Below are 26,714 nucleotides of genomic sequence, written 5' to 3' on the forward strand. Positions count from 1 at the left end.
TGAACACAGCAGGCCGAGCAGCATCAGAAGTGCAGGAAAGCTGACGTTTTGGGTCTGGACCCTTCAGAATTTCAGAATCCCCTTCCCCTCCCCCATTTCTGAAGAAGGGTCCAGACCCGAAAAGCCAGCTTTCCTGCTCTGCTGCTGCTGCTTGGCCTGCTGTGTTCATCCAGCTCCTACACCTTGTTGTCTCAGGATTTTGTCCAGTGTTTTTAGATATTAGAAAAGTCCAAGGTCTTATCCAGTATATTAGCTGATAGGGAGTTTTGCTCAATCCTACATATTCTAGCCTCTATATTTCTGTCTCTAACCCCACCATCCCCCACATTGCCACCCTCCCCTTTCTCTCCTTTCCATTCTCTACCCCTTTCAGCCTCCTCCTTTTGCCTCCCCCCGGAGCCTCTTGCTTGCACCACCCTTACAAAAGTAGGCAGTACCTTCCTCCCCCAGCCACTAAAACCTTACCTGCTAGGACTCTGTGATGTTGCTCACAGGGATACAAGCATAGGACCTGACTGACACCAGTTCACTAAATGTAACCACTGACCTTCGCACTGTACCTCTCATGTGTTCGCTGCTGATATGCTCACTCACATAGGGATGACATTGTTCTGATTGGCACCACTTGAGAGTAGGGACAGTGCTTCCCAAGCCCCTCCAAAGGCAACGAACCCAGTGATTACCATCAACTGCAGGCCCCTATATAATTTAGTTAGATTTTTATTAATTAAAACTATAGGCTGAATTTGAACAGATATTGACTAACTGCCAATTTTGATGAGTTCATGGAAGGTTTCTCTCCATCAGCTTTGGCTAGCTTTCTCTCACTGTTTTCTGAAGGTCACCACATTACTTGTACACGATGCCTCCATGACAACCTGCTTGTTACATCTTCCCTCTCACCAGAGGTAGAAGTACTTGCCACTTCTGGGACCTGCTAGGATTCCTGGTACTGACACTAATTTTAAAACTCAAGCACCAGGTTAAATGCTGACAATCAGGTGTTACCCTTAACCATGAATGCAGTGGAAAGGGAACCAAAATGAAATGCATCTCATGGCACATTGGTGGCACAACTGATGCTATATTGCAAGTCGAAGTGCACTATTGTTGTATGGGGACTAATCTACACAGTGTGATGCCTCACTGTAGGTACTACGTTAGAAATCAAACCCTACTATTCCCAAAGTCATCACAAAATTTAAGATTTTTAACATGTACACAGAATTCCCCAATTTACCTGTGTTTTAGACCCAGGTTGACTGAAAACATAGACCAGGTTTCCATTCTGAACAAGAGTTCCTGTTTATTACAAACAAAAAGCCTTTTAACTAAAGATGAACTGTTGATAAATACTGTTAGTTAAAACCCTAATCCCTTTTAAAACTACCCTATGCATATATGGACAAACACAGACAAAGAAAAAAGGTTGTTATGGGTGGAGTGAGAGACTGGGAATGCAACTCAAAGCCCCTGACCCCAGAATTCATTGAAATGATCCTTTTGTCTCATTAGAAATACTTGATATTTGCTCTCCAGATACTTTCACTTGCTTGCAGGAGACTTACTGGCTCACACACATAAAAAAAAATGTTAAGGCAATAGTTGAGGAGATATAAACCCTCTTCAGTCTTGATGTAATTTTTACTGCAAAGGAAACGGCCAGCTCCTTCTCTTTTAAAGATTCCATGGCTACAGCCTAATTATTCGTACTCAAAATATTCAGCTACCTGGAAGCAGGAGGTATTTGTCATCAATACTTAGTCACCATAACTATAGATCAGTCATCAATTTGTTGATGCTCAAGGTCCATTTGTGCACTCACTATTGCTCCCGCTTGTCTGCGACTAGACTTCCCCAGAACTACTTGCACAAATAGCTGTGTGAGCAGCATGTACAGTGGGTGCCACATGGCTTTCTTTCAAAATGTGCAGCAATCCTTCAACAATCCTTGGTTTTTAAAGCAGCCCTTTGCCCCATTTCAGTCTACAGTCAAAAATACAGAAAAAAATAGAACCACACAGTCTTTACAATGTTAGGTGTCTTTTGTGTCAGCCAACTCAGAACCCATCTAAGAGAGTGCTACCCTTTCCCTCCCACTTAGGGTAGCCTAACATCTTCTCAATGTTCAATGTGTTGCCATGTCATACTGTAAAGTCTTCAATGGTTGTAAACCATCATCAGCAACAACAAATGCAAGTGGGAGCCAATGTGCCAATTGTGTCGTTAGAAACAGCCGGCATTTGTGCAGCTATGCAACTTAAAGGGGATATGGGCTATAATGTTGCTGAGTAATCATGTCTTACAATTAGTACTTTCTAAGGATAAAAGTTTGTTGTGAAGACTACTGTAAACAGCACCCTTAGTCTATGAAATTGTTTGATATTGATGATTTAATGATGAATATGCTTTATCGATTTTTACAATTTACTCAACACTCATACCTTTATTAGAATTGTATTTTCATATTTTCCTTTGTTTTGTTACAACTTGGAGTGCTTTATCAGCAAGTTTTAAAGTCTTACACAATGCATATTACTTGGAATTTGAAATATGACACAGTTGCTTTGTCCAGCAGTATTTTCAATATGAAAGGAATATACAGTTTTCTCACAGTGTGGTTGAGTTAACCTGCAGTTCTTTGAGAATTGACGTTATTGTAACATATACCAACTTTGTTAAACATGGAATTCAAATAAAATTCTTTGGACAGCTTGGAAATACCCTTTATATATTTTGGCAGCACACAAAGAACGCATCCAGAAAATAACATTCATTCAAACTCTTTTATGTCAGCAGCTTAAAAGACCAGTCCAAACACTTTGTTTATGTTGCTGGAGTTCATTTTGTCTGCTAACATTGTGCCAGTAATTCATCACTCCCATCTTTCCATACTGTCATTTAGTTGAGCATGGCAGATGTCCACAAGCCTATTTCAGTTGATTATTTCTTCATTCCCTGTCCGGTCCTCAAGTTACTTTGACTTATGTCACACTTCTCATGAAAGTCAGTGGCTCCTTTCCACTCTCAGCATAATTCCTGATTCAGGAAAAGGAATTTCGAGTCTCCTATTGTAGCTTAATTCAAACATTGGTGAAGAAGCCAGTTTTTTTGACCTTTTCATCCAAAATACCATGCCATCTACTTCTTAAGTAACGGGAGTCAGCTAAGCAGTTATTTTAATATCCAGAAGTGTTTTTACATCGAACTGAATACTTTTGTTTTTCATCACCAAATTATCCATAGTATTTTTTTCATCTATAACTGCCACCAGTGAGTCACCCATGTTTTACAATTGACTAATTTATGTGCAAAGCCCATTAAGGGCAAAAGCAGGCTATATCATTGTCGTGCATTATTGGTTAGCTGAATCAGAGGAGAAGTGGCAGATTAAATTTAATGCAGAGAGCTATGAAGTGGCTAATTTAGGTAGGAATAATGCAGAGACTAAGTATAAAACAAAGAATGCACTTCTGAAGGGAACTTTAGCAGAAGGACTTTGTGTGTGCATGTGTAACATACAAATCATTGAAGGTAGCTGGTGAGGCCATTATTCAAGCGTACAGCATATTAGGCTTTATAAATGGGGACATAGAGTGCAGTGCAAATCTAAGCCTATATAAATCAGTGGTTTGGCCTCAATGAGAGTACTGCATCCAGTTCTGAGTGCTGTACTACAGGAAGCATGTAAAGACTCCAGAGAGGGTGCAAAACAGATTCATGGAAATTGTGTCAGGATAGAGACCTTTGCTTATGAGGATTGATTGGAGAAATTGGGATTGTTCTCCTTGTAGAAGAGAAGACTGGGACAAAATTTTAGAGTTTAAAATTTCCTTTATTTTCACACGTGATCAATTACAGGAGTACAGTGAAAAGTTTAGAATGTTGCCCCACGTGGGCATCATCAGAGGTACAAGGTAACTAGCTACAAATCTTGGATACGAAGTAGAGAAATAAAGGAAAAATGGGGAGAATAAAACAAGTTGCATTACATAAAGGTAAAAAGATAAGCATTACAGTTTTTTGATGAAGAGCCTGCAGTAGATCAGCATAGGGTCTTCCACACATGGTCTGACCAGGCTTGCAAGCCGCTGATTGCCCGCACTGGTCCCCAGTCCACAACTGTCCTGCTCCATTAAGCATCCAACCCATTGACCATCCTGCCCACTTGGGCCTCCAGCCTGCTGGCTGCCCCTGCTTCACTCAGGCCCCCAGCCTGCTGACTGCCCCTGCTGCACTTGGGCCTCCAGCCCGCTGGCTGCCCCGTCCCACTTTGGTTTCCGGCCTGCTTTGCATTGCTGTCCAAGGTAGATTTTCCAAAAACACTAAAAATAAAACTTAAAAGAGAGAAGAACAACTCGGAAAAAAAAGAAGGAAACAGACAGAATGGATGAGCACTGGGCTGAGGAGCTCAGATGCTGCCTAATCCGCTGCAACCATCTGATTTGGACGTACACATTTGATAGAGCCTTGAGGGGTCTGGAAATAGGAAGAAACTGTTTCTGTGTTGGAAATGTCATAGAAATGTATCAATATGGCAGGCCAGTTGAGCCTGCTCTGCCATTCAAAATGATTGTGGCAATCTGATTTTAACATCAATCCTGTATTCTTGCATGTCCCCAATAATCTTTCAGCCCCATGTTAATCAAGGATCTATCTACTTCTGCCGTAAAAATATTTAAAGATTCTGCATCCACTGCCTTTTCTTCATTCCATCATTTTTAAACTATGATCCCTAATTCCAAGTTTCACAAGAGGAAGCATTTTTGCCACATTCATCCAGTCAAATCCCCTCAGGATCTTATGTTTTAATTGAGTTACCTTTGAGTCTTCAAATCTTCAGATGGTACATGCCTAATCTATTTAATCTTTTCTCATAAAACAATCCCCTCGTTCCAGGCAGTAGGTCTAGTAAACCTTTGCTGAATTGCTTCCAACACATTAACATCATTCCATAAGCATGGTGACTAGTTTGTACACAGTACTCCAGGTGTGATCTCACCAATGCCCTGTATAACTAAAGCCATGACCTCCCTATTCTTTCATGCAATTCCCCTTCCAATAAACCATAGCATTCTGTTAGCTTTCCTGAATACTTGCTGTCCCTGCATACCCTGCCCTACCATATTGTTATTGTGAGGAGGGAGGGGGTCTGTACACCCAGGTCATCCCATAAGTGATTACATGCATTTATCATTCTGCATTTGTACTCAGGCTGCTTTGTTTTTGGTTTCCTGAATGTAGAATGTGCTAATATCATCTTTAATTAGAAAAGCCACTCTTCCATGCTTTACAAACCTCCTGTCCTTGCTAAATGTCATATACACTTCAATATTCAGGCCCAAGTCTAGATCACCCAGCATCCATATCTTGATAATGGCCACTTTATCATAATTATTTTTCTCAATTTGTGTTACTAGTTCATTTATTTTATTTTGAATACTTTCAAAACTAATGCCTCAATTGTTGTACTTTTATCCTTGTTATAACCTCTTGTCCTATCCGATGATTTGCTTTTAGATCTGTACTCTCCATTTTTTCCTGTTATTGTCAGTTTATCATTTCTTACATTAATTCGTTCCTCTATTGCCTTTTCCCTATTCTTTGATTTGCCTCAACTTCTCAAGTTTGGACTCTTCCCCTCACGATTTAGTTTGAAGCTAGCTCTGTTGCTCTGGCTCAAGGGTAGGCAGTACTAAAAGTACAGGTCTCACTTTCTCCAATATTGGTAACAGGGACCCAGCCCTACGTCTCTGACAATTCTCAGCCACTCTATCATCTCTCCAGATGACAAGGTGTAGAGCTGGAGGAACACAGCAGGCCAAGCAGCATCATAAGAGCAGGAAAGCTGACGTTCCAGGTCTGGACACTTCTTCAGAAGTGGGGGAAGTGGAGGACGTACTGAAATAATAGGGAGCGAGGGGGAGGCGGATAGAAGATGAATAGAGGAGAAGTTAGGTGGAGAGGAGACAGACCGGTCAAAGAGGTGTGGATGGAGCCAGTAAAGATGAGTGTAGGTGGGGAAGCAGGGAGGAGATAGGTCAGTCCGGGGAAGACGGACAGGTCAAGGGGGCGGGATGAGGTTAGATTCCCTACAGTGTGGGAACAGGCCCTTCGGCCCAACAAGTCCACACCGCCCCTTGGAGGATCCCACCCAAATCCATCCCCCTATAACCCCCACACACCCCTGAACACTATGGGCAATTTAGCGTAGCCAATCCACCTAGCCTGCACATCTTTGGACTGTGGGAGGAAACCGGACCACCAGAAGGAAACTCAAGCAGACATGGGGAGAATGTGCAAACTCCGCACAGACAGTCACTGGAGGCTGGAATCAAACCTGGGTCCCTGGAGCTGTGAGGCTGCAGTGCTAACGACTGAGCCACCTTGCCACCCTTATGAGTAGGTAGGAGATGTGGGTGGAACTTAAGGTGGGAGGAGGGGATAGGTGGAAGGACAGGTTAGGGAGGTGGGGACGAGCCAGGCTGGTTTTGGGATGCGGTAGAGGGAGGGGAGATTTTGAAGCTTGTGAAGCCCACATTGATACCACTTGGCTGCAGGGTTCCCAAGCAGATTATGAGTTGCTGTTCCTGCAACTTTCGGGTAGCATCATTGTGGCACTGCAGGAGGCCCAGGATGGACATGTCATCTGCGGAATGGGAGGGGTAGTTGAAATGGTTCGCGACTGGGAGGTGCAGTTGTTTAGTGTGAACCAGGCGTTGGTGTTCTGCAAAGCAGTCCCCAGGCCTCCGCTTGGTTCCCTAATGTAGAGGAGGCCACAACAGGAACAGTGGATGCAGTATACCACATGAGTAGAGGTGCAGGTGAACATCTGCTTGATGTAGAAAGTCTTCTTGGGGCCTGGGATGGGGGTGAGGTCGGAGGTATAGGAGCAGGTGTAGCACTTCCTGCGATTGCAGGGAAAAGTGCCGAGTGTAGTGGCGCTGGAGGGGAGTCTGGAGCGGACAAGGGAGTCACGGAGAGAGTGGTCCCTCCGGAAGGCAGATAAGGGTGGGCAGGGAAAAATGTCTTTGGCGGTGGGGTCGGATTGCAAATGGCGGAAGTGTCAGAGGATGATGCGTTGGATTCGGAGGTCGGTAGGGTGGTACGGGAGGACGAGGAGGATTCTGTTTTGGTTGTTATTGCAGAGAGGCGGTGTGAGGGATGAGTTGCAGGAAATGCAGGAGACATGGTCGAGAGCGTTCTCGACTACTGAGGGGAGGAAGTTGCAGTCCTTGAAAAACGAGGACATCTGAGATTTGCAGGCAAGGAATGCCTCATCGTGGGAGCAGGTGCAGCAGAGGCGAAGGAATTGGGAATAGGTGATGGCATTTTTGCAGGAAAGTGGGTGAGAGAAGCTGTATTCTAGGTAGCTGTGGGAGTCGATTGGCTTGAAATGGATATCGGTTTCTAGTTGGTTGCCAGAGATGGAGACAGAGAGGCCCAGGAAGGAGAGAGACGTATCAGAGATGGTCTAGGTGAACTTAAGGTTGGGGTGGAAGGTGTTAGTAAAGTGGATGAACTATTCAAGCTCCTCGTGGGAGCATGAGGCGATGCCGATACAGTCATTAATGTAATGGAAGAAGAGGTGGGGTTTAGGGCCAGAGTGTTATGGAAGAGGGATTGTTCCACATGACCCACAAAGAGGCAGGCATAGCTTGGGCCCATGCGGGTGCCCATGGCCACCCCTTTTATCAGTAGGAAGTGGGAGGAATTGAAGGTGAAGTTTTTAAGGATAAGGATGGTTTCAGTTAAGCGAATAAGGGTGTTGGTGGAGGGGGACTGGCCGGGCCTGCGGGACAGGAAGAAGCAGAGGGCTTTTAGGCCATCTGCATGTGAAATGCAGGTGTATAGGGACTGGACGTCCATGGTAAAGATGAGGTGTTGGGGACCACGGAATTGGAAGTTCTCGAGGGGGTGGAGGGCATGTGTTGTTTCACGGACGTAGGTAGGGAGGTTCTGGACGAAGAGGGAGAAAATAGAGTCCAGATAGGTGGAGATAAGTTCGGTGGGGCAGGAGCAGGCAGAGACAATGGGTCGACTAGAGCAGTCAGGTTTGTAGGTTTTAGGAAGGAGATAGAAGCGGGAGGTGTGAGATTGGGGTATGATGAGGTTGGAGACTGTTAGTGGGAGAACACCTGAGGTGATGAGGCTGTGGATGGTTTGGGCAATGATGGTTTGTTGTTTGGGGGTGGGGTCATGATCCAGGGGCAGTAGGAGGAGGTGTCAGAGAGCTGGCATCTGGCCTCGGCAATGTTGAGGTCTATGCGCCATATTATAACTGCACCTCCATTGTCTATGGAATTTATGGAGAGGCTGGGACTGGAGCAGAGGGAGCGGATGGCTGCATGTTCTGCGGGGGAGATGTTGGAGTCATCAAATACTGGTCACGCTTGGATGTTGAGCAGTTTTTCCACCGTCTCCGCCTCTGCGCTTACTTCTTTAACTGTGAGCCTAACCGTCCCTCTACTGACACCTTCTCTCAGCTCCCATGCACCTGCTCTTCCTTGACACCACCTGAAAACCTCTTCATCACCAACTGCTGTTGTGACATCAATCGCCTCAACCTTTCCACCCCTCTCACCCACTCCAACCTCTCCCCCACAGAACATGCAGCCCTCCATTGCAATCCTCCTCCTACCGCCCCCTTGATCATGACCTTATCTTATGAACTTATCTCCAACTATCTGGACTCCATTTTCTCCCCCTTAGTCCAGGAACTCCCTACCTACGTCCATGACACCACTCTCACCCTCCACCTCCTCCAAAACTTCCAATTTCCCGGTCCCCAACACCTCATCTTTACCATGGACATGCAGTCCCTATACACCTGCATTCCCCATATAGAGGGCATAAAGGACCTCCGCTTCTTCCGGTCCCGCAGGTCCGACCAATCCCCCTCCACCAACACCCTCTTCTGCTTAGCCGAACTCGTCCTCACCCTCAATAACTTCTCTTTCAATTCCTCCCACTTCCGACAGACAAAGGGGGTAGTCATGGATACCTGCATAGGCTCAAACTATGCCTGCCTCCCAGTCGCAAACAATTTCAACTCCCCCTCCCATTCCACAGACGACATGTCCATCCTGGGCCTCCTGCAATGCCACAATGATGTTACCCGAAGGTTGCAGTAACAGCAACTCATATTCTGCTTGGGAACCCTGCAGCCCAATGGTATCAATGTGGGCTTCACAAGCTTAAAAGCCTCCCCTCCCCCAACCGCATCCCAAACCGAGACCAGCTCATCCCCGCCTCCCTCACCTGTCCTTCCACCTATCCCCTCCTCCCACCTCAAGCCCCACCCCCATCTCCTACCTACTAACCCCATCCCACCCCCTTGACCTGTCCGTCTCCCCTGGACTGATCTATCTCCTCCCTACCTCCCTACTTACACTCACTTTTACTGGCTCCATCCCTGCCTCTTTGACTAGTCTGTCTCCTCTCCACCTATCTTCTCCTCTATCCATCTTCTATCCACCTCTCCCTCCCTCCCTAATTATTTCAGAACCTGCTCCCCCTCCCCCATTTCCGATGAAATGTCTAAGCCTGAAACGTCAGCTTTCCTACTCCTATGATGCTGCTTGGCCTGCAGTGTTCATCCAGCTCTCCACCTTGTTATCTCAGATTCTCCAGCATCTGCAATTCCGACTATCTCTCATCTCTCCAGCCTTGTTTACTCAATGCCACTTTGCATGTTCTTCAGGTAATCATCTAGAGAGGTTCCACTTGTGAATGTGGTGCCTAGCTTCTCATACTGGCTATGCAGAACCTCTTTCTGAGTAACAGCAATGTCAATGGTACCTGCATGGATCACAACAACTGGATCCTCCTCTTCCCACTGGAGGTTCTTCTGCTGCGCAGAGCAAATATCCCTGGACTGTGACACAGGGCAGATATCTGGACACACAGCCTTTGCTGCAGAGAACAATGCCCATCTTTCTGACTATGCTGTTCCCTACTATCACTACATTCCTCCATTAGAATGGCTTCCTGTACAAAGGTACCATGGCTCATCCGTCCCACAGTTGAGGAGGTAAAACAGCTTAGTGATAATGTACCGGGCTGGTCACCTAGAAACACTAATGTTCTGACGATATGGGTTCAAATCCCACCATGGTAAATGATGAAGCTTGAATTCGATAAGTGCCTGGAATTTAAATGTACAAGTCTAATGGCAACCATGTAACCACTGTTAAATGTCTTGGAAATGAGAGAAACTGACTCATTAATTTCTTTTCGGTAAGGAGCTTACCAATTTTACTCGGTGTGGCCTCCTTGCAATTTCAGACCCACAATAACATAGTAGTCTTTTAACTGCCCTCTAGGCAATTGAAGAAGAGCAAAGGGTGCTGGTCTAGCTAATTGATGACCACATCCTATAAATAAATAAAAAAGCAGGCTGAAGGAACTGCAAACCTGTTAAATAATTGTAGAGGTTGAACTCCTGTACTCCTGACCTCTGAGCCCCCTTTCATCGTCACACCCTCCTGTCCCTGGCCACTGATCATATCAAAACATCCTATCCTAAGAGGTGAGACTGCCTCCTAGTACACAGGATCCAGGTAACTTGCATCCTTCGTATTTCGTCTCAATGTCTATAGTTCAGCCTCGAGCCATAAATTCTGTGCCAAAGCTGCTCAAACTACAAATGCATATAGCAAGTATTTTTGTCCTGGATCACACATTGATCCTCCAAGCTTTAACACTGCACTGTCATTCTTAATGAATTTCAATTAATTATTTAATTATGCTGTTAATTCTTTTCATTGCTTTTTATATATTATGTTAATTTTATCAACTATGTGTCTTCTATGTTTAAACTTGAGAATAGAATAGGAAAGTGACTATTACTTATCAATCTTGCACTGATGTCACTTCAGCTATTTCAAATTCTGGCAGGTTCTTGTTTCGGTTTAGTTGCTGTTCCACTCAACTTGATCTGGGTCTCACTCCTCAGACTTTTATTGGGGTGTTCTGTTGCTGCTGCTCTTTCCCAGGTTCTCTCCAATCTGCTTCTGCTGCTGGCCAAATTGAAATATTGAGATGAATAACAGATGGTGCAGATTGAAGGTAATTTGGCAAAAGAAGCAATATTAATACAAGGAAAAACTTTCTACGCAGTGAATGTAGAGGGATTAGAGCACAGTGCTTGAGAGTATGCTAATGACATTCAAAAGGGGATTGGATTACCACTGAAATGGAGGAATGAGCAGGGCCTGGAGTAACCTGAAGTAAGTTGCTCCATCAGAAAGGTAGGACAGATATGGGAAACCAAATTGTGGCTTCCAGTACTGTACTTTTATGATACTTTTTTTTGTGTATTGTCTTATGGCTCAAAGTAACTGAATTGTATGCCTAATGTCATTCTCAAAGCAATAGTTAACTCAAGAGTTCAAGAAAAACATAACTAAAAGTTGATTTACAGAAATCCAGAAATGAATGTATTGCCATGCCTACAATTCTACAAACGGAGAAAAATAATTATGTAAGTACTTCATTTAAGTTGAAGATTTCATTTTTATTGATTTCAGCTATACATATCAAGTGGTTGGCAATGGCATCAAAGCTCAGTCAAGCAACCCGGAGGTGAAAGTGAAAGGAACTGACCCTGTCATAAGTCAGATCGTTGATAAACTGAAGCACATCAATCAGGTGAGCAGAAATGTCCTGCAGTGACAAGAAAATGCAATAAAATTATTCAATTCTTATAGCGACATAAGCTATTACTGGAAAAGACGCACTTTAAACTTTAGAATAAAAAGAAACATCATTTATAAGCTTATTTAGTTGTCTTCTTGTTTGTGGCTGTAGAAAATATGTGAACATGGAAAAGCTTCCTTAAAAGTACGGATCCAATTGTTCCCTTATTAAACTGACACCTAATACCATTCAAAAGGTTTGGTAGGTCTAGAAGGATGATTCTCAAAAATGCGTTAATTCCTTCATACATGGGCCATCAATAAACACTGCATCTGGTTTTCCCACAGTGTCACTAATGTTTTTAGCTCCGTTTTCTTTGTTATTACTGTTTGTTAGATCACAAGCTACTTACAGTGGGGAAGGAGATTTGGCCCTTTTTTTCACACATGACTAAAAAAGGAAACAAAGGTTTGGCAGCAATGTGGAGATGACATTGCATTAGATCAGAGGTGATTTTATTCGACTGTGAAGCAGATTCAAAGGGCTGAATGGTCTATTCTGAGTTCTTATCCAGAAGAAATCTAATGTTTGCCCGTTGTAACATCTAATGTTTCCATAAATCTGGCCGTGTTTTAGAGGCTATTGATCTATCTCAAAGCCCTTGCTACGCAATGATCATTTTTATGAGAATTAATATTTCTGTTAATTGCCAATGATCTGTACTTTTCTGTACTCGGTTTAATTTAAAGCAATACTTTATACTGTAAGACTATTACACTTTGGAAGATCACCTCTCAGTTGCCACCTTTGCAGACTGAAAAGTCCATTTCCCCAAACTTTCCCCTGCTATTAAGTATTGGAATCTGAACTCTTCTCTGCACATCCCAGCAGTTTCGAATTTCTGAGATAGTAGGAACTGCAGATGCTGGAAAATCTGAGATAACAAGGTGTAGAGCTGGATGAACACAGTAGGCCAAGCAGCATCAGAGGAGCAGGAAGGCAGATATTTCAGGCCTAGACCCTTCTTCAGAAGGGTCTAGTCCCGAAACATCAGCCTTCCTGCTCCTCTGATGCTGCTTGGCCTGCTGTGTTCATCCAGCTCTACACCTCGTTATCTTAGTTTTGAATTTCTCTCTTGTTTCTTGGCAAACAAAACTGATTGCAGTGTTTAAGGTCCCCTCTGGCCATGCTGCTGAACACTTTAATCGTGACATCCTTTCACTTAGATTCTGCTGTTTTCGAAACACATTTAAACATTCCATTTTTAAAAAAAAACTTGTGTCACCACTGCCACCTTTTACCCTCTGTCACCATGTCTTTGAGGGAGGGTGGAGGTTAAATAACAATAGTCAGACCTACACTTTAGTTATTTCTTCATTTTCCTCTTGCCGTTATAGTTCCTGAAACCTACTGCAAAACACACATTTACAGTTTTGATGAAAGGTCTTGCACATGAAAAATACCTCTTTGCAGATGCGAAAAATGATCATTTCAAAATGTGAATTACCAATTTGTTCTATATATTTGGGGATAAATTTTCCCTCCTTAGACATGGAGTGAAAGGCAAATTCTAGTTGGATTGGCACTGGAGAGGTAGCATCCTCTTTTTACTAACTCGGTAGTTAATTTCTGGGAGAAAAGGTTTATGGGGCCTTTCCAACACATCACCAAATAAGGCACTTAAGTAATTAATTGTTGGTCACTTAAGGGCCTCAACCTTTCTGGTAACAAGCCTTCTTGGCAAGTGTGGCTGCATTCCAGACTGGCGAAAATGGACAGTCTGCCTGCTGGGTCGGAGAAAGCTGCTTTTGCCCCAGTCTAAGGGCCACTGAGGGCATGTTGGAGGAGGAAAAGGATCGGCTGCTGAAAGCCAAACTGTCCTTGCCTCCAGTCACCACAATTTTCTGTCTCCTTATGAACACAGACTGCAAACCACCTCTCAAAAAATGACCAGCTTCTTCTGGTTTCAGTCCTCATGGCTGTTATTTCAGCCAGTATCCTCCTGGATACTCCACTCCTCCCAACAGCTCTCCAATTGCCCTGCAGCTTCAGGAAGGACCCCTCAGTCTCAGCACCCACTTTCTCACCCATAAAGACACCCATCTCTGCACTTCATCTGGAAAAGTTAAAGCCCTGGCTATTGATACTGTTCAAAATAATCAGTTGGGCTAAAACAAAGATAATAGGCCTTGAAATTTGACTATGTAGAGCTGGCACCAGGAATGACACAGAAATGTGAAACTCCAAAAATGTCAACTTAATTCCTTTGAGTACAGCCCACTTGGTTAAAGGTAAGAGTGTGATAGTCCTATCAGACTATAGGGCTGCTCTATCATTAATTGAGAGATAACTTGTACAGCCCACAGTAGGTAAGGGCATGGAAAATGAAAACGGGAAGCTATGTGCACAGTGAGGAGGAAGGGTAGCTGGAAGGAGAGAGAGGTCTGGCACTATCCAGGAAGGAGAGAGAGGTATCAGAGATCAAGTTCACCTGGACCATCTCTGATACCTCTATCTCCTTCCTGGACCTCTCTGTTTCCATCTCTGGCAACCTCCTGGAAATTGATATCCATTTCAAGCTCACCGACTCCCACAGCTACCTAGAATACACCTCCTCCCAACCAACTTCCTGGAAAAATACCCATTCCCAATTCACCTCCGCCGCATCTGCTCCCAGGATGAGGCATTCCACTCCCGAACATCGCAGATGTCCTCGTTTTTCAAGGACAGCAACATCACTGTGTCAGTGGTCAAGTTTTCCCACAACTCATCCCTCACACCCTCTCTCCACAATAAAAACCAAAGCAGAATCCCCCTCATCCTCACGTACCACTCCACCAACCTCCGGATGCAATGCATCATCCTCCGATACTTCCGTCATCTGCAATCCGACCCCCACCACCAAAGACATTTTTACCTCCCCACCCTTATCTACTTTCCAGAGGGACCACTCTCTCCATGACTCCCTTGTCCACTCCACACCCGGCACTTTTCCCTGTAACTGCAGGAAGTGCTACACATACACCTTCCCTCTCACCGTCATCTCAGGCACAAAGAAGACTTTTCACATCAAACAGATGCTCACCTGCACATCTGCTAATGTGGTATACTGTTGTTCCCATTGTGGCCTCCTCTACATTGGGGAAACCAAGCGGAGGCTTGGGGACCGGTTTTTGGAACACCTACGCTTGGTTCACACTACACAACTCCACCTCCCATAGTGAACCATTTCAAATCCTGTTCCCATTCCTCAGATGACATGTACACCCTGGGCCTCCTGCAGTGCCACAGTGATGCCACCCGAAGATTACAGGAACAGCGCCTCATATTTCGCTTGGGAACACCGCAGCCCAATGGTATCAATGTGGACTCCACAAGTTTCAAACTCTCCCTTTCCACTACTGCATCCCAAAACTAGCCCCGCTTGTCCCTACCTCCTTAACCTGTCCTCCCTCCCTCCTATCCCCTCCTCCCACGTCAAGCCACACCCCCATTTCCTACCTACAAGCCTCATCCCGCCCCCTTGACCTGCCCGTCCTCTCTCGACTGACCTACCCCCTCCCCAACTCCGCACCTACACTCACTTTTATTGGCTCCATCCCCAACTCTTTGACCTGTTGGTCTCCTCTCCACCTATCTTCTCCTCTATCCATCTTCTATCCGCCTCACCCCTCTCCCTATTTGTTTCAGAACCCCCTTCACCTCCCCCATTTCTGAAGAAGGGTCTAGGCCTGAAACATCAGCTTTCCTGCTCCTCTGATGCTGCTTGGTCTTCTGTGCTCATTCAGCTCTGCACCTTGTTATCTCAGATTCTACAGCATCTGCAGTTCCTATTGTCTCTGAAACAGGTTTAAACTCTGCAGTCTTTTTACGTTCAGACATGAATGGTGACAAACAGTTACACAATGACCAGTAAAAGGAAATTGGTTCTACAAAAATCCCCGCCTTCAATGATGGAGGAGCATACCACAGTCAAAGAAACAAGTGTGATAATCTGTTTTGTTTGTCTGCACTGCTTGTGTTGTTGAGCTAGCACTCTCAACATTTAGAAGACACTGTTCCAAGCTATATTTATGTTTGAGCTGCTTTGTTACTTCATTTGACTGTTTTAAAATATTAGTTATAACTTATAGTGACAATAACGGGCTTTTTTGTAAGCTTTTCAGTTGGACTTGCAAACCACTTTCTGGGTCATTGTTAGTTGGAGATCATGGTGGAAAAAGGCAGAAGCAAGCACCATGTAAGTAAGAATTGCTGAGCTGGACTGCTAAGAAGATAACACTGGTGTTGTGGAAACTCAGAAGAGTGCAGAGCAATTGGATGGTTTCCACACTGTTAGAACTCATCAAGGCATTCTAGGATTGAGTAGACAGTCAATTTGAAACTCAGGATGCCAGAAATGGGGATCTTGGGATCTGTGGAGACTCATAAAAAGCCATACACTACTATTAGTTTTAGAGCTGCTATTAGCAAGAGTAAGGGAGCCCATGCACAATTATCTGCTTCATGCAAGTGACCTAGATGAGTGTTGAGGAAACAAACCCTGGCTTGATGAATCTTTCTGTTGCTGAGAAATGTGGAGTTGTGCCAGTGGATGAATGCTGGAGTTGAGTTTCCAAGAACTCGGGCAACGTTTAACCAGGAAAGGAAGCTGAACCACTAGAGCATGAGCAATCATTGAGACAGTCCATAACAGCAGCTTTCTGAAGGAGTTTCAAGATCGGGTCATTAAATGCCAGGAATGGTAATCCCTTATAAAATTTTAGGGTGGTGACTCAGTGTCCCTAAAGTCTCAGGGTGATTGCTGAGAAATATTTGGGATTTCCCTTAAATATATTTGCTGTTAGAAATGTTCTGTGGGGTGTTTGACCATTTTTTTTGTTGCCCATTTTTACCTTGTGCTACATTGGGCATGTTAGAATGTAAGGATTTTTTGTCCCCAATCTTTGCATGTTTAACTTTCATGTATAATACGCTAGTTATCCTTTGTTGACAGAAGAAACCTGGCTGAACTGAACCAGGTACAGTCTGAGACAAATCTAAGTGGCTGTGTCATCAATTTAGTTACATTTAAAATTTGATTGACCAGCGAAGGAGTGGGATTAGAAAAGAACTTCAATCATGGTTGAACAGAAGGCTGAAGCATTTGCAGCCAACTTTTGACAGAAATGCCAAGTGGATGATTCACCTCAGCCTCCTCTTAGGTCCCCAGCATCACAGATCCAGTCTTCAACCAGTTTGATTCACTCCACTTGCGAGCAAGAAATGGTTGAAGACACAGCATGCTGAAAATGTTCTATGCCCTGACAAGATTCTGGCAGTAGTATTAAAGACTTGTGCTCGAGCTGTGCCCAAGCTGTTCCAGTACTTCTACAATGCTAGCAACTCCCTGCAAGCTAAAAAGGCCAGTATGTCCAGTACACAGAAAATTTAAAAAATACAACCCAACTAATTTTTGCTCCATCAGTCTGCTCTCAATTTTCAAATTAATGCATGGAGTTATTGACAGTTTTTTCAGGCAGCACTAACATAGCAATAACCTACACCCTGAACCTGCTTGAGTTCAGTCAGGACCACTCAGCTTCTTGCCTCGCTATAGTCTTGGCTCAAACAAAGACAACAGAGTTGTGCTCAGAGGTGAAGTGCTAGTGACTGCCATTCACATAAAGGAAATATGTTGCTGAGTATGGAATTAGGAAGGTTCAGAAAATGAATCACTGGGAATTGGTAAGGAATGTGGGGACTATTCTCCACTGTTCAGTATCAAACTTAACATAAAATAATATAATTGTGATGGCTGTAGTTATTGGAGACCAATCATCTCAGCCTCAGAATATCACCATGCAAGTTCCTCTGGTCAAAAAGCAGAACAAATGCACTCCAGCCAATTACCAGCCTGTCAATGTACTGCCTGCAATGTGATGGAAAAAGTCATTGACAAGCCTACAAAGAGGATCTTGAAAAGAAACAACGTGATCTGAGATGCTCAGTTAGGTTTCAAAGAAGGCTACTACCAGCTGACCCTATTACAACTTAATCTAAACATAGGCCAAACAGTGGAACTCCAGAGTGGGGGAGATGAAATGATTGCCCTAGGTATCAAGGCAGTATTTAGCCAGAGAAGGCATCGAGGAGCCCTAGCAAAAACTGGAGTCAATGGAAACTGAGAGAATATTTTGCCACTGATTGAGGTTATACTGGCAAAAAAGAAGATGGTTGTGACTGAGGTCTGTTATCTCAGTCCAAGGACATACCTGTATGAATTCCTGAGAGTAATATCCTGACACCACATTTTTATCTGATTTGTCAATGGATTTCACTCCATCACAATATCAGAAGTGGAAATGTTCACTGATAATTAAACAACATTCAGCATCATTAGCAATTTCTCAGATACTAAAGCAGTCTATGCCCAACTAAAGCAAGACCCAGACAAACAAGAATGTCATTTACAGTCATGATGACGAGAATTCCTTTTACTCAAAAGGTGGTGAATCTTTGGAATTCTTCACCCATTAGGCTATGGAAGCCTGGCCTTTGAATATGTTTAAAGCAGAGGTTGATAGAGCTTTCATTAGGAATTGTGTAAACAGTTATATGAAGAGTGTGATCTGACAACAGAAGAGAGTTAAGCCAGATCAAATCAGATTCGCTAACACTGGATATCGCAACACAGTGAAATTAAAATATTCAATGACCCTCTGAATTGATCAAATGGTTCTAACCCTACTTTATAAAAAAGATATTTGACACCAAGTTTATAAAACAGAAATTAATAATTTATTACAAATCAAAGCAATCTAATTAATTTTTATGATTTAAACTCAATTTTTTCTCATAATACCCATTAGCACTCAGAGACAGACAGACACAGTTATGGGATGTATTAAAAGCAAAATAAAAGAATTGTAACTGGCCAGTTAACTTCAGCAGTTTCAAATGATGATTGCCAAATCTTCATACAAACTTTGATAACATGTTGTTCCCAGGCACTTAGAAGTGTCTATTTTCCTTGAAATCCAAAATCACCAGTCAGTGCAAACACCTTCCGTAGACTACTGGAGACATTTTCTTATCTCTTATAGACAGGGCTGTTTTCTCAGACCTTCTAATATTTTGATAACCGGACATAAACTGCAGAGTAACCAAAACGCTGTCCAGATTCTTTTACAGCCACACTGCTTCTGCTTAAAGAAATCAAACTTTTGATTCTCTTTCCTTTCTTTTCAACATTCTCCTTGTTTGATGGTCAACACCAGCCTTCCTTTGATTGCTCCTTTTAATTTCCAAGCATAAAACATCATAGGTGCTTAAATATCTGGTATTCTTAGAACAATAATCAATCTACAATTAACTTTACAAGTCAGTTCCCATAAATAAATATCAGTCTGTTTGTTCTTTCATTTATTTATAAACAAGCTGCTGTACAAAATTGCAAGTTCAATTCTCAACTTCTGCGAGAATTCCAAAGGAAAAATTAGAAAAGTTAAACAATTATGCTCTCAACCATAGCTAAAAGGCATTATAATGTTTGATACCTGTAATTATACAAATGGCAGAGCATGGTCAACAAGCTGAACTTTTTAAAGCCCATCGAGCCTGTACTGCCACAGCTGCATTAAATCTACAATCATCCCACTTTCCAGTATTAGGCCCTTAATCTTGAATGTTATGACATTTCAAATGCTCATCCAATTACTTTTTTAAAGATTATGAGGTTACCAGCCTCAACCACCCTCCCAGACAATGCATTCCTGACACCCATCACCCTTTAAAAAAAATGTTTTTCTTCAAATTCGCTCTAAATATTCTGCCTTTCACTAAAGCATTTTATCTGATTGATATTGACCCTTCAACTAAGGGGAAAATTTGCTTTCTATCTATCCTGTTGATCCTCATCATAATCATATACTTCTCAGTCCAATCTTCTCTCAGCCTTCTCTGTTCTAAAGAAAACAACCTGAACTTATCCAGCTTTTCTTCATAGCAGAAATGCTCTAACTCAGAAACATCCTGGTGAATCTCCTTTGCATTTCTCCAGTGCAATCACATCATTCCTATCATGCAGAGATTAGAACTGTACACAACACTTTGCTGCTTTTATAATCTGTGCCTCAAATGGTAAAGTCAACAGTGTTCTGTATCCTTGCTACTGGATCTATGGACAAGCACCCCAAGATCCCCCTATTCCTCTCAACTGCCTAGTGTTTGCTTGGGCTGAAAAGTGACAAGCGATACTTGCATGACACAAGTGCCAGGCAATAGCTATCTCCAAAAAGAGAGAACTATTCGTATTCACTGGTACCAAGCTACCATTGTGCAGAGAAACAAAGTCTACCATTTACAAGGCACAAGCCAGGAGTATGATGGAATACTCCACATTTGCCTAAAAGGATGCACCTTCAACAACACTCAAGAAGCTTTGCACCATCCAGGACAAAGTGACCACTTTCAATAACATTTCCTCCCTACACCACTAATATTCAGTAACAGCAGTGTGTACTATCTACAAGATACACTGCAGAAATTCACCTAGGGTCCTGAGATAGCACCTTCAGACCTTTGACCACCTCCATCTGGAAGGACAATGGCATCAGGTGTGTGGGTATACCATCACTTGCAAGTAAGCCACTCACCATCCTGACCTGGAAATGCATCACAATTTCTTTAGTGTTGCTGGGTCAAAATCCTGGAACTCTATCCCTAACAGCATAGTTGGTCTTCACTAAATGGTCAGCATCATTTAAGAAGGCCACTCAATGCTACCTTCTCAATGGTAATTAGGAACGGAGAATAAATACTAGCTCACACCAGCAATGCACAAGCCCCATTGAATGAATAAAAAGACACTCAGTCCTGGCTCTGTTATGATCCAACCCCTCTGACTTCACAATGTTCCAGGAACCTAAAGCCCTCTCTCCTAAATTATCTTTCCAACCACACATTCATCTGTTGTATCTTTCTATTTCTGTATTCAAACATACATGGCAGTCAAAGTAATCTGGAGATGACTAACTTAGAATCTGTGCTTGCTGATTTTTCAACTTCGTTCTCAAGATTCTGATTTAGGACCACATTCCCCTTCTTACCTGTATCATTAATCTCAATGTGAGCCATGAGCTTTAGTTGTTGCCGCTGCGACAAAAGAATGTCCTGTAACTATTCTGTGGTACCCCTGACCCTAACTCCAGGAAGGGAATACGCTACCCGTGAGCCACATTGACAGATACAGAAATGCATATTTGTTCCTCTAACTAAAGCACCCACAATCAATGCCATCTGACTTTGCTCACCTGCTGTACTGCGGGCCACTTTGGGCTGTAGTCTGTAGTCTTTCGTCTGCCAAGGATCTATCCTTCTCAACAGTATCCAGAATGTATAGCTGGTTAATGAGTGGGACCTCTGGGGACTCCTTCACTACCTGTCTGCTTCTCTTAGGCTGCTTGCTGGACACCCATTTAGTAACTGCCTGCTTGCTGTTAACTTGTTCTGTGACCACCTCTGTGAACCTACTATTCTCATAGTTGTCTGCCTCACAGGCACACTTCAGTGATCCTACATTACTGTTTGAGCCCATCTGCAATTTAGTCTTATGTGGCTGATGATGGTTCCTGCACATGAGCTTATCCATGTCACGAGATGTGTCCCAAACTTCCCATATGCCACAAGTTAAGGATTCCACTGGCTGTACTGCCCTGCATGTTAGACATTAAAGCTACTTTAGGTGATCAGAGAAGGGTCCAGACCCAAAACATCAGCTTTCCAGCTCCTCTGATGCTGCTTGGCCTGCTGTGTTCATCCAGCTCTACACTTCATTATCTCTTACTTACTATAATGTCAGTTTCTTTAACTTACTTTTACCCTACTCTCAGACTATTACCCAATACCTGGCATTATGTAGAAAACTGAGATTCTTCATCTTTATTCATGAATCACCTTTATTCCCATATCTAAATACTCACTTTATTTTATTTATTCAAAATTACAAGAGTTGAAACACAGTCCCTGACATTAATCATTCAACACTTTCCTATAATACCCATTCTTAAACTTTCTCCTCCTTTCGTCACACTGTTTGAACTGGTGTTGGCTCTCTCTCTCATGTTTTCAGGGGAGCTAATGACAGTCTCCGAGTCCTTCTGGTTCTTGCTGTTTTAAATGCTAGGCCCCCTCTCTCTTTTACTGCATGGACTGCAGCAATTCAAGAATCAGCTTACCACCACCATCTCAAGGACACGAAAAGATGGACAACAAATGCTGGCTGTTTCCAGTGATACCTACATTCCTTGAAAATAGTAAACAAAATAGTCTCTCAGTTTCTGTCTTGTGGCGGTTGTTGTCAGGTCTAGTACTGCTGCACAGTCCTACCCCAGTGGTTGCAAAATGGCTAGTTGGAGGTGTCTGCATTTAGCTTGGGATCTTCAGATAGCCATGCCAGCTTCAAGATTGTGTCATTTAGGTGTCGGAAGCATGACTCAACTGCAATAACATGGGCACTGGTGGAGTGGCAGTGGTGACAGCACAAGGGTGGGACAGGAGCGTAAATTGTTGAGCCACTGAGGACTGTGTTAGCTACAGTCTGAGTCTGCATGACACCAAGTATCAATCCCATGATCACAGTCTGAATTTCTGCTGCACACAGGCTTTGGCTAGCTTCTGCATGTACTGCAGTGGGAATTCAGGCATCAGACAACAGATGCTTCCTCTCTCCTGGATTCACAATTGCAGCACATGGACTGCAGCAGTTCAACAAGGCAACTCACCACCAACTTCAAGGACAGGCTGTAAATGCTAGCCAGCCAGCGAGCGATGCCTGCGTCCAATGACTGAAATTAAAAAGAAGTCCTCCCACTAGCAATCAAAAGTGAGAAACAGTGAAAAAGTGAGAAATCACATAAATCATGAACATAACATCATCCTGAATATTCCTAGCAATGCCGATGAAATGGCCTCAGTCATTGTGTAATGCTGAGAAGTTTAGACTCAAAATGTTTAGTAGATGCGGTGCTAACATCCTACATTACTTTGCTGTTCCCTATGACAGTGTATGACTTTACCCTGTAAGAAATGGAAAAGACTAGATGAGTGTGTTACAATGTATTTGGTGCTATGCTTATCTTCGTTATTTAGCAGGAAGCATATGAAAGTTATGAGAGATGTTCACAAGACTGCTAACTTTGGTAAGTTTGTAAGTGTAGAGTGGAGCATCTGACTGTTATGAATGAATCTTGCTTGATGCTGAGTGAGTAGTGGGTGTGCAATGAATTTTGCAGCATGAGAGTTTGGTGCTGTGCTGGAATCGAAATATCATTTGCAGGTTTATTCACTGACTTTGTGTAATTGTGTGAACATTAAGCTTTTCTCAGCACTGCAGACTGACCTGAAGGAAATTCACCTTCCAGGCCACAGGCTCCCATTACTTTCAAAGAGTTAACCTCAAAGTCATCCCAGTTTACTTTGGAAATATCTCTCTCTCATTCTCCCTCCTGGACTAAGGTCTTCAATAATCCACCAGAGAAAGTGACAGCCTTCTCACTGGCTTATTGCAGCAACGCTAATCTTCAACCTTCTCTGACCGTTCCAACCTTTAAAAGGAAGAGATTACCTATAAAAAATGACAGCCCCTTGTTGGCTGTTCTAGCCACACATGCCCCTGCACACCTTGCTGAGCATGCAGCCAAGTCATCAGCACATTTTTCTCTGGTGTGTTTGTGGCAAACAAATTGATGAGCAGACAGTATGAAGTTTGTGTGCTGCCTGTACCAACTAACTGGCTACAGTTTAATCATATGTCACAATGCCTCTCCTGTCTTCACAAGCTTATCAAATTTTCCTGCATCATCTTCAGTGAGCCACATTCAGTGCCTTTGAAAGGTGGCTCAAAAACCCCAGCCATTATAATGTGCAAAATCTAAGCCATCATATTTTGGAGACTGAAAGTAAAGTATTCATTGAAATCTTGAAGATTAATTAATCTTGATTAATAAAATTAATTATTATTCTTGAAGATTCCTTTGCCATCATTCATAACCTCCCAAATAGTCAATCATATCCTAATAGCCGAACAACACTTCAAAATGGTCCGATACAATGTGAAATGTTCTTTAATCAGCACTGACTGATTAATTTCCACTTTTTTTGTTCAAATTCCAACTCAAGTTGACTAAATCAATCAACAATCAATTACTTTAATAGCTGTTGTGCAGTGTTTTTAAAATCAATAAAATTCTATTTTGTTTTCATAACATTACTAATAAATGGTCTACATTATTCAGTTAATGGTTTGTTATTTGAGTTTTATTTGTAACATTCCACATGCTAATTGTACTACTCCTGTGTTTCTTCTTTATTCAGGCCTCCTAAATTTGCTTTATAATAGAGTTACAACATCAATATGGGATTTGTCTAGAAGAAACAACAGCTGAATTTTAATGCAGCTGAATATGATATAATGGTAAGGGGAACAAGGGACTAGAAATTTGTTATGGCTCATGTTCAAGCAAGGTCTTTTGAGCCTTAGGCCTCAGTGTAATTATTGAGGACAGATGGCAGCACATGTCATGCCTCAGAAGTCTGCACACCCCTGTGGTAAACTTACATTTTTGCCATTTACCTCACAATAGAAGCACTCGGGCAAATCCCATAATATAGAACTGACCCAAGAGGGAAGAACAGATATGCAAGGGCTGAGATTGTGGGCTGTCAGCAAACTACAGTATCTTTGCGCAAGTGAGGAATACAGCTTCCTTTTTTTCTCCATCCTACAGTCCACCGAAATGTGCCAATACAAGATGCTGCAAACTAGCACATACTTCAATTCAGAGGAAGTCCCGCAATGTGTTGCTGACAGTGAGAGGAACTAATTACCCAGACAAGGCTTTGAAAATTATACCTGCCTCTAAACTCCATAGTCATGAAATCATTTTTGGCGCAGAAGGAAGCCATTTGCTGCATTAACTCTACATCAGACACACTCTAACCCCTGCACCTTCCCTCTCCATGCAACAAAGCAATCTGTTCAGTCTCACTCCCCTGATCAAGCCCTATAGCCTCCTAAGGTTATTCCGTCAAGTGTCCATCCAGTTTCCTTTGAAAGTATTGATTGTTTTGGCATCGGCTACACTTGTAGACAACAAGTTCTATTTCATTACTGCTCACTGTAAAGAAAGGGCAGCACGGTGGCTCAGCGATTCGCACTGCTGCCTCACAGCACCAGGGACTCATGTTCGATTCCAGCCTCAGGTGACTGTCTATACGGAGTTTGCAAATTCTCCCTGTGTTTGTGTGAGTTTCCTCCAGGTGCTCCAGTTTCCTCCCACATCCAAAGTTTTGCAGAGGACGTGGATTGTGTATGCTAAATCAGGGATGTTTAGGTTAGGTGGCTGAGACAAGGGAAATGCAGGGGTAGGAGAATGAGTCTGGATGGGGTGCTCTTCAGAGGGGCAGTGTGGACTTGTTGGGCCAAATGGCCTGTTCCCACAGTAAGGGAAATTTAAAACTGAAATGAGACGACCTTTCTTCAGCCAGAGAGTGGTTGGCTTGTGGAATTCATTGTCACGGAGCGCAGTGGAGGCCGGGACATTAGATGCCTTCAAGGCAGAGATCGATAAATTCTTGATCTCACAAGAAATCAAGGGCTATGGGGAGGGTGCAGGGAAGTGGAGGAAATGCCCATCAGCCATGATTTAAATGGCGGAGTGGACTCGATGGGCCGAATGGCCTTACTTCCACTCCTATGTCTTATTGTCTACATCATCAGTTACTCATTTATCTCAAGCATCACTTATCCATTGTGAGGCCTTCAGTTGCTCACAGGCTTTTGATTGAAACTTATGAAGCGCTATCTTGAACCCAATGCCTCAATTTATGAACGTCAGGATCCCACGTGTTTTGTTAAACTCTTTTGCAATGTGCCCAGCTGCCTTTGAACATTGACACTCATTATGCTTGCCATGTCCTGTTGCGGACAGTTCATAATGATCTGCATTATTTTTCACTGTTCCATAGTTTGAAGGCAGTGAAGAAAGCTAATAGCATGCTGGCCTTCATAAAAAGAGGAATTGAGTATAGGAGCAAAGAGGTCCTCCTGCAGCTGTACAGGGCCCTGGTGAGACCGCACCTGGAGTATTGTGTGCAGTTTTGGTCTCCAAATTTGAGGAAGGGCATTCTTGCTATTGAGGGAGTGCAGCATAGGTTCATGAGGTCAATTCCCGGAATGGCGGGACTATCATATGTTGAAAGATTTGAGCGACAGGGCTTGTATACACTTGAGTTTAGAAGGATATGAGGGGATCTGATTGAGGCGTATAAGATTATTAAGGATTGGACACTTTAGAGGCAGGAAGCATGTTTCCACTGATGGGTGAGTCCAGAACCAGAGGACACAGTTTAAAAATAAGGGGTAGGCCATTTAGAACAGAGTTGAGGAAAAACTTCTTCACCCAGAGAGTGGTGGATGTATGGAATGCTCTGCCCCAGAAGGCAGTGGAGGCCAACTCGCTGGATACTTTCAAGAAAGAGATAGATAAAGCTCTTAAAGATAGTGGAAGCAAGGGTTATGGGGATAGGGCAGGAACAGGTTACTGACTGTGGATGATCAGCCATGATCATAATGAATGGTGGTGCTGGCTTGAAGGGCCAAATGGCCTACTCCAGCACCTATTGTCTATTGTCTATTGAAATCAATGGCAAATTATGAAATTCTACTCCATATTTCAAGATACAAATTATTTAAAAATTAAAAAAGCAGTGATCTGTGCATTGACCCCAGGAAACACCACTGCCTACAATCGTGTAGTTTGAAAAACAACCATCTGGCATGATTTGGTACTTTCTACCGTTATGCTTTTTCTTTCCTTTCACTATTGCGTACTTCTACCGTTCTCCCATTTCGCAAGACTTCATTTTGCTAATAAGTCTTTTGTATGGTACCTCATCAAATACTTCCTTAAAATTCATTTAGGCAACTTCGACCATATACCCTCCTTCAAGTGTCTCTGCTGTTTGATCAAAACATTGGATTAATCAAACGCAATCTGCCTTTTACAAATGTCTGCTGAACCTTTAAATTAATT

General features: G+C 43.1%; 1 protein-coding gene across 4 annotated transcripts in view; it reads left to right on the forward strand.

Annotated features, from left to right (window-relative positions):
• gpc5a (glypican 5a) overlaps positions 1–26,714 on the forward strand; it is a 921,338-nt gene that overhangs the window by 507,642 nt on the left and 386,982 nt on the right. For all 4 annotated transcript variants that reach the window (XM_048532912.2, XM_048532913.2, XM_048532914.2 and 1 more), the window contains one exon: positions 11,532–11,652. In XM_048532912.2, coding sequence (XP_048388869.1) covers positions 11,532–11,652 — 121 coding nt within the window. The remainder of the gene's footprint in view (positions 1–11,531; positions 11,653–26,714) is intronic.

This window comes from Stegostoma tigrinum, chromosome 6 (assembly GCF_030684315.1).
Source record: "Stegostoma tigrinum isolate sSteTig4 chromosome 6, sSteTig4.hap1, whole genome shotgun sequence".
Taxonomy (NCBI): domain Eukaryota; kingdom Metazoa; phylum Chordata; class Chondrichthyes; order Orectolobiformes; family Stegostomatidae; genus Stegostoma; species Stegostoma tigrinum.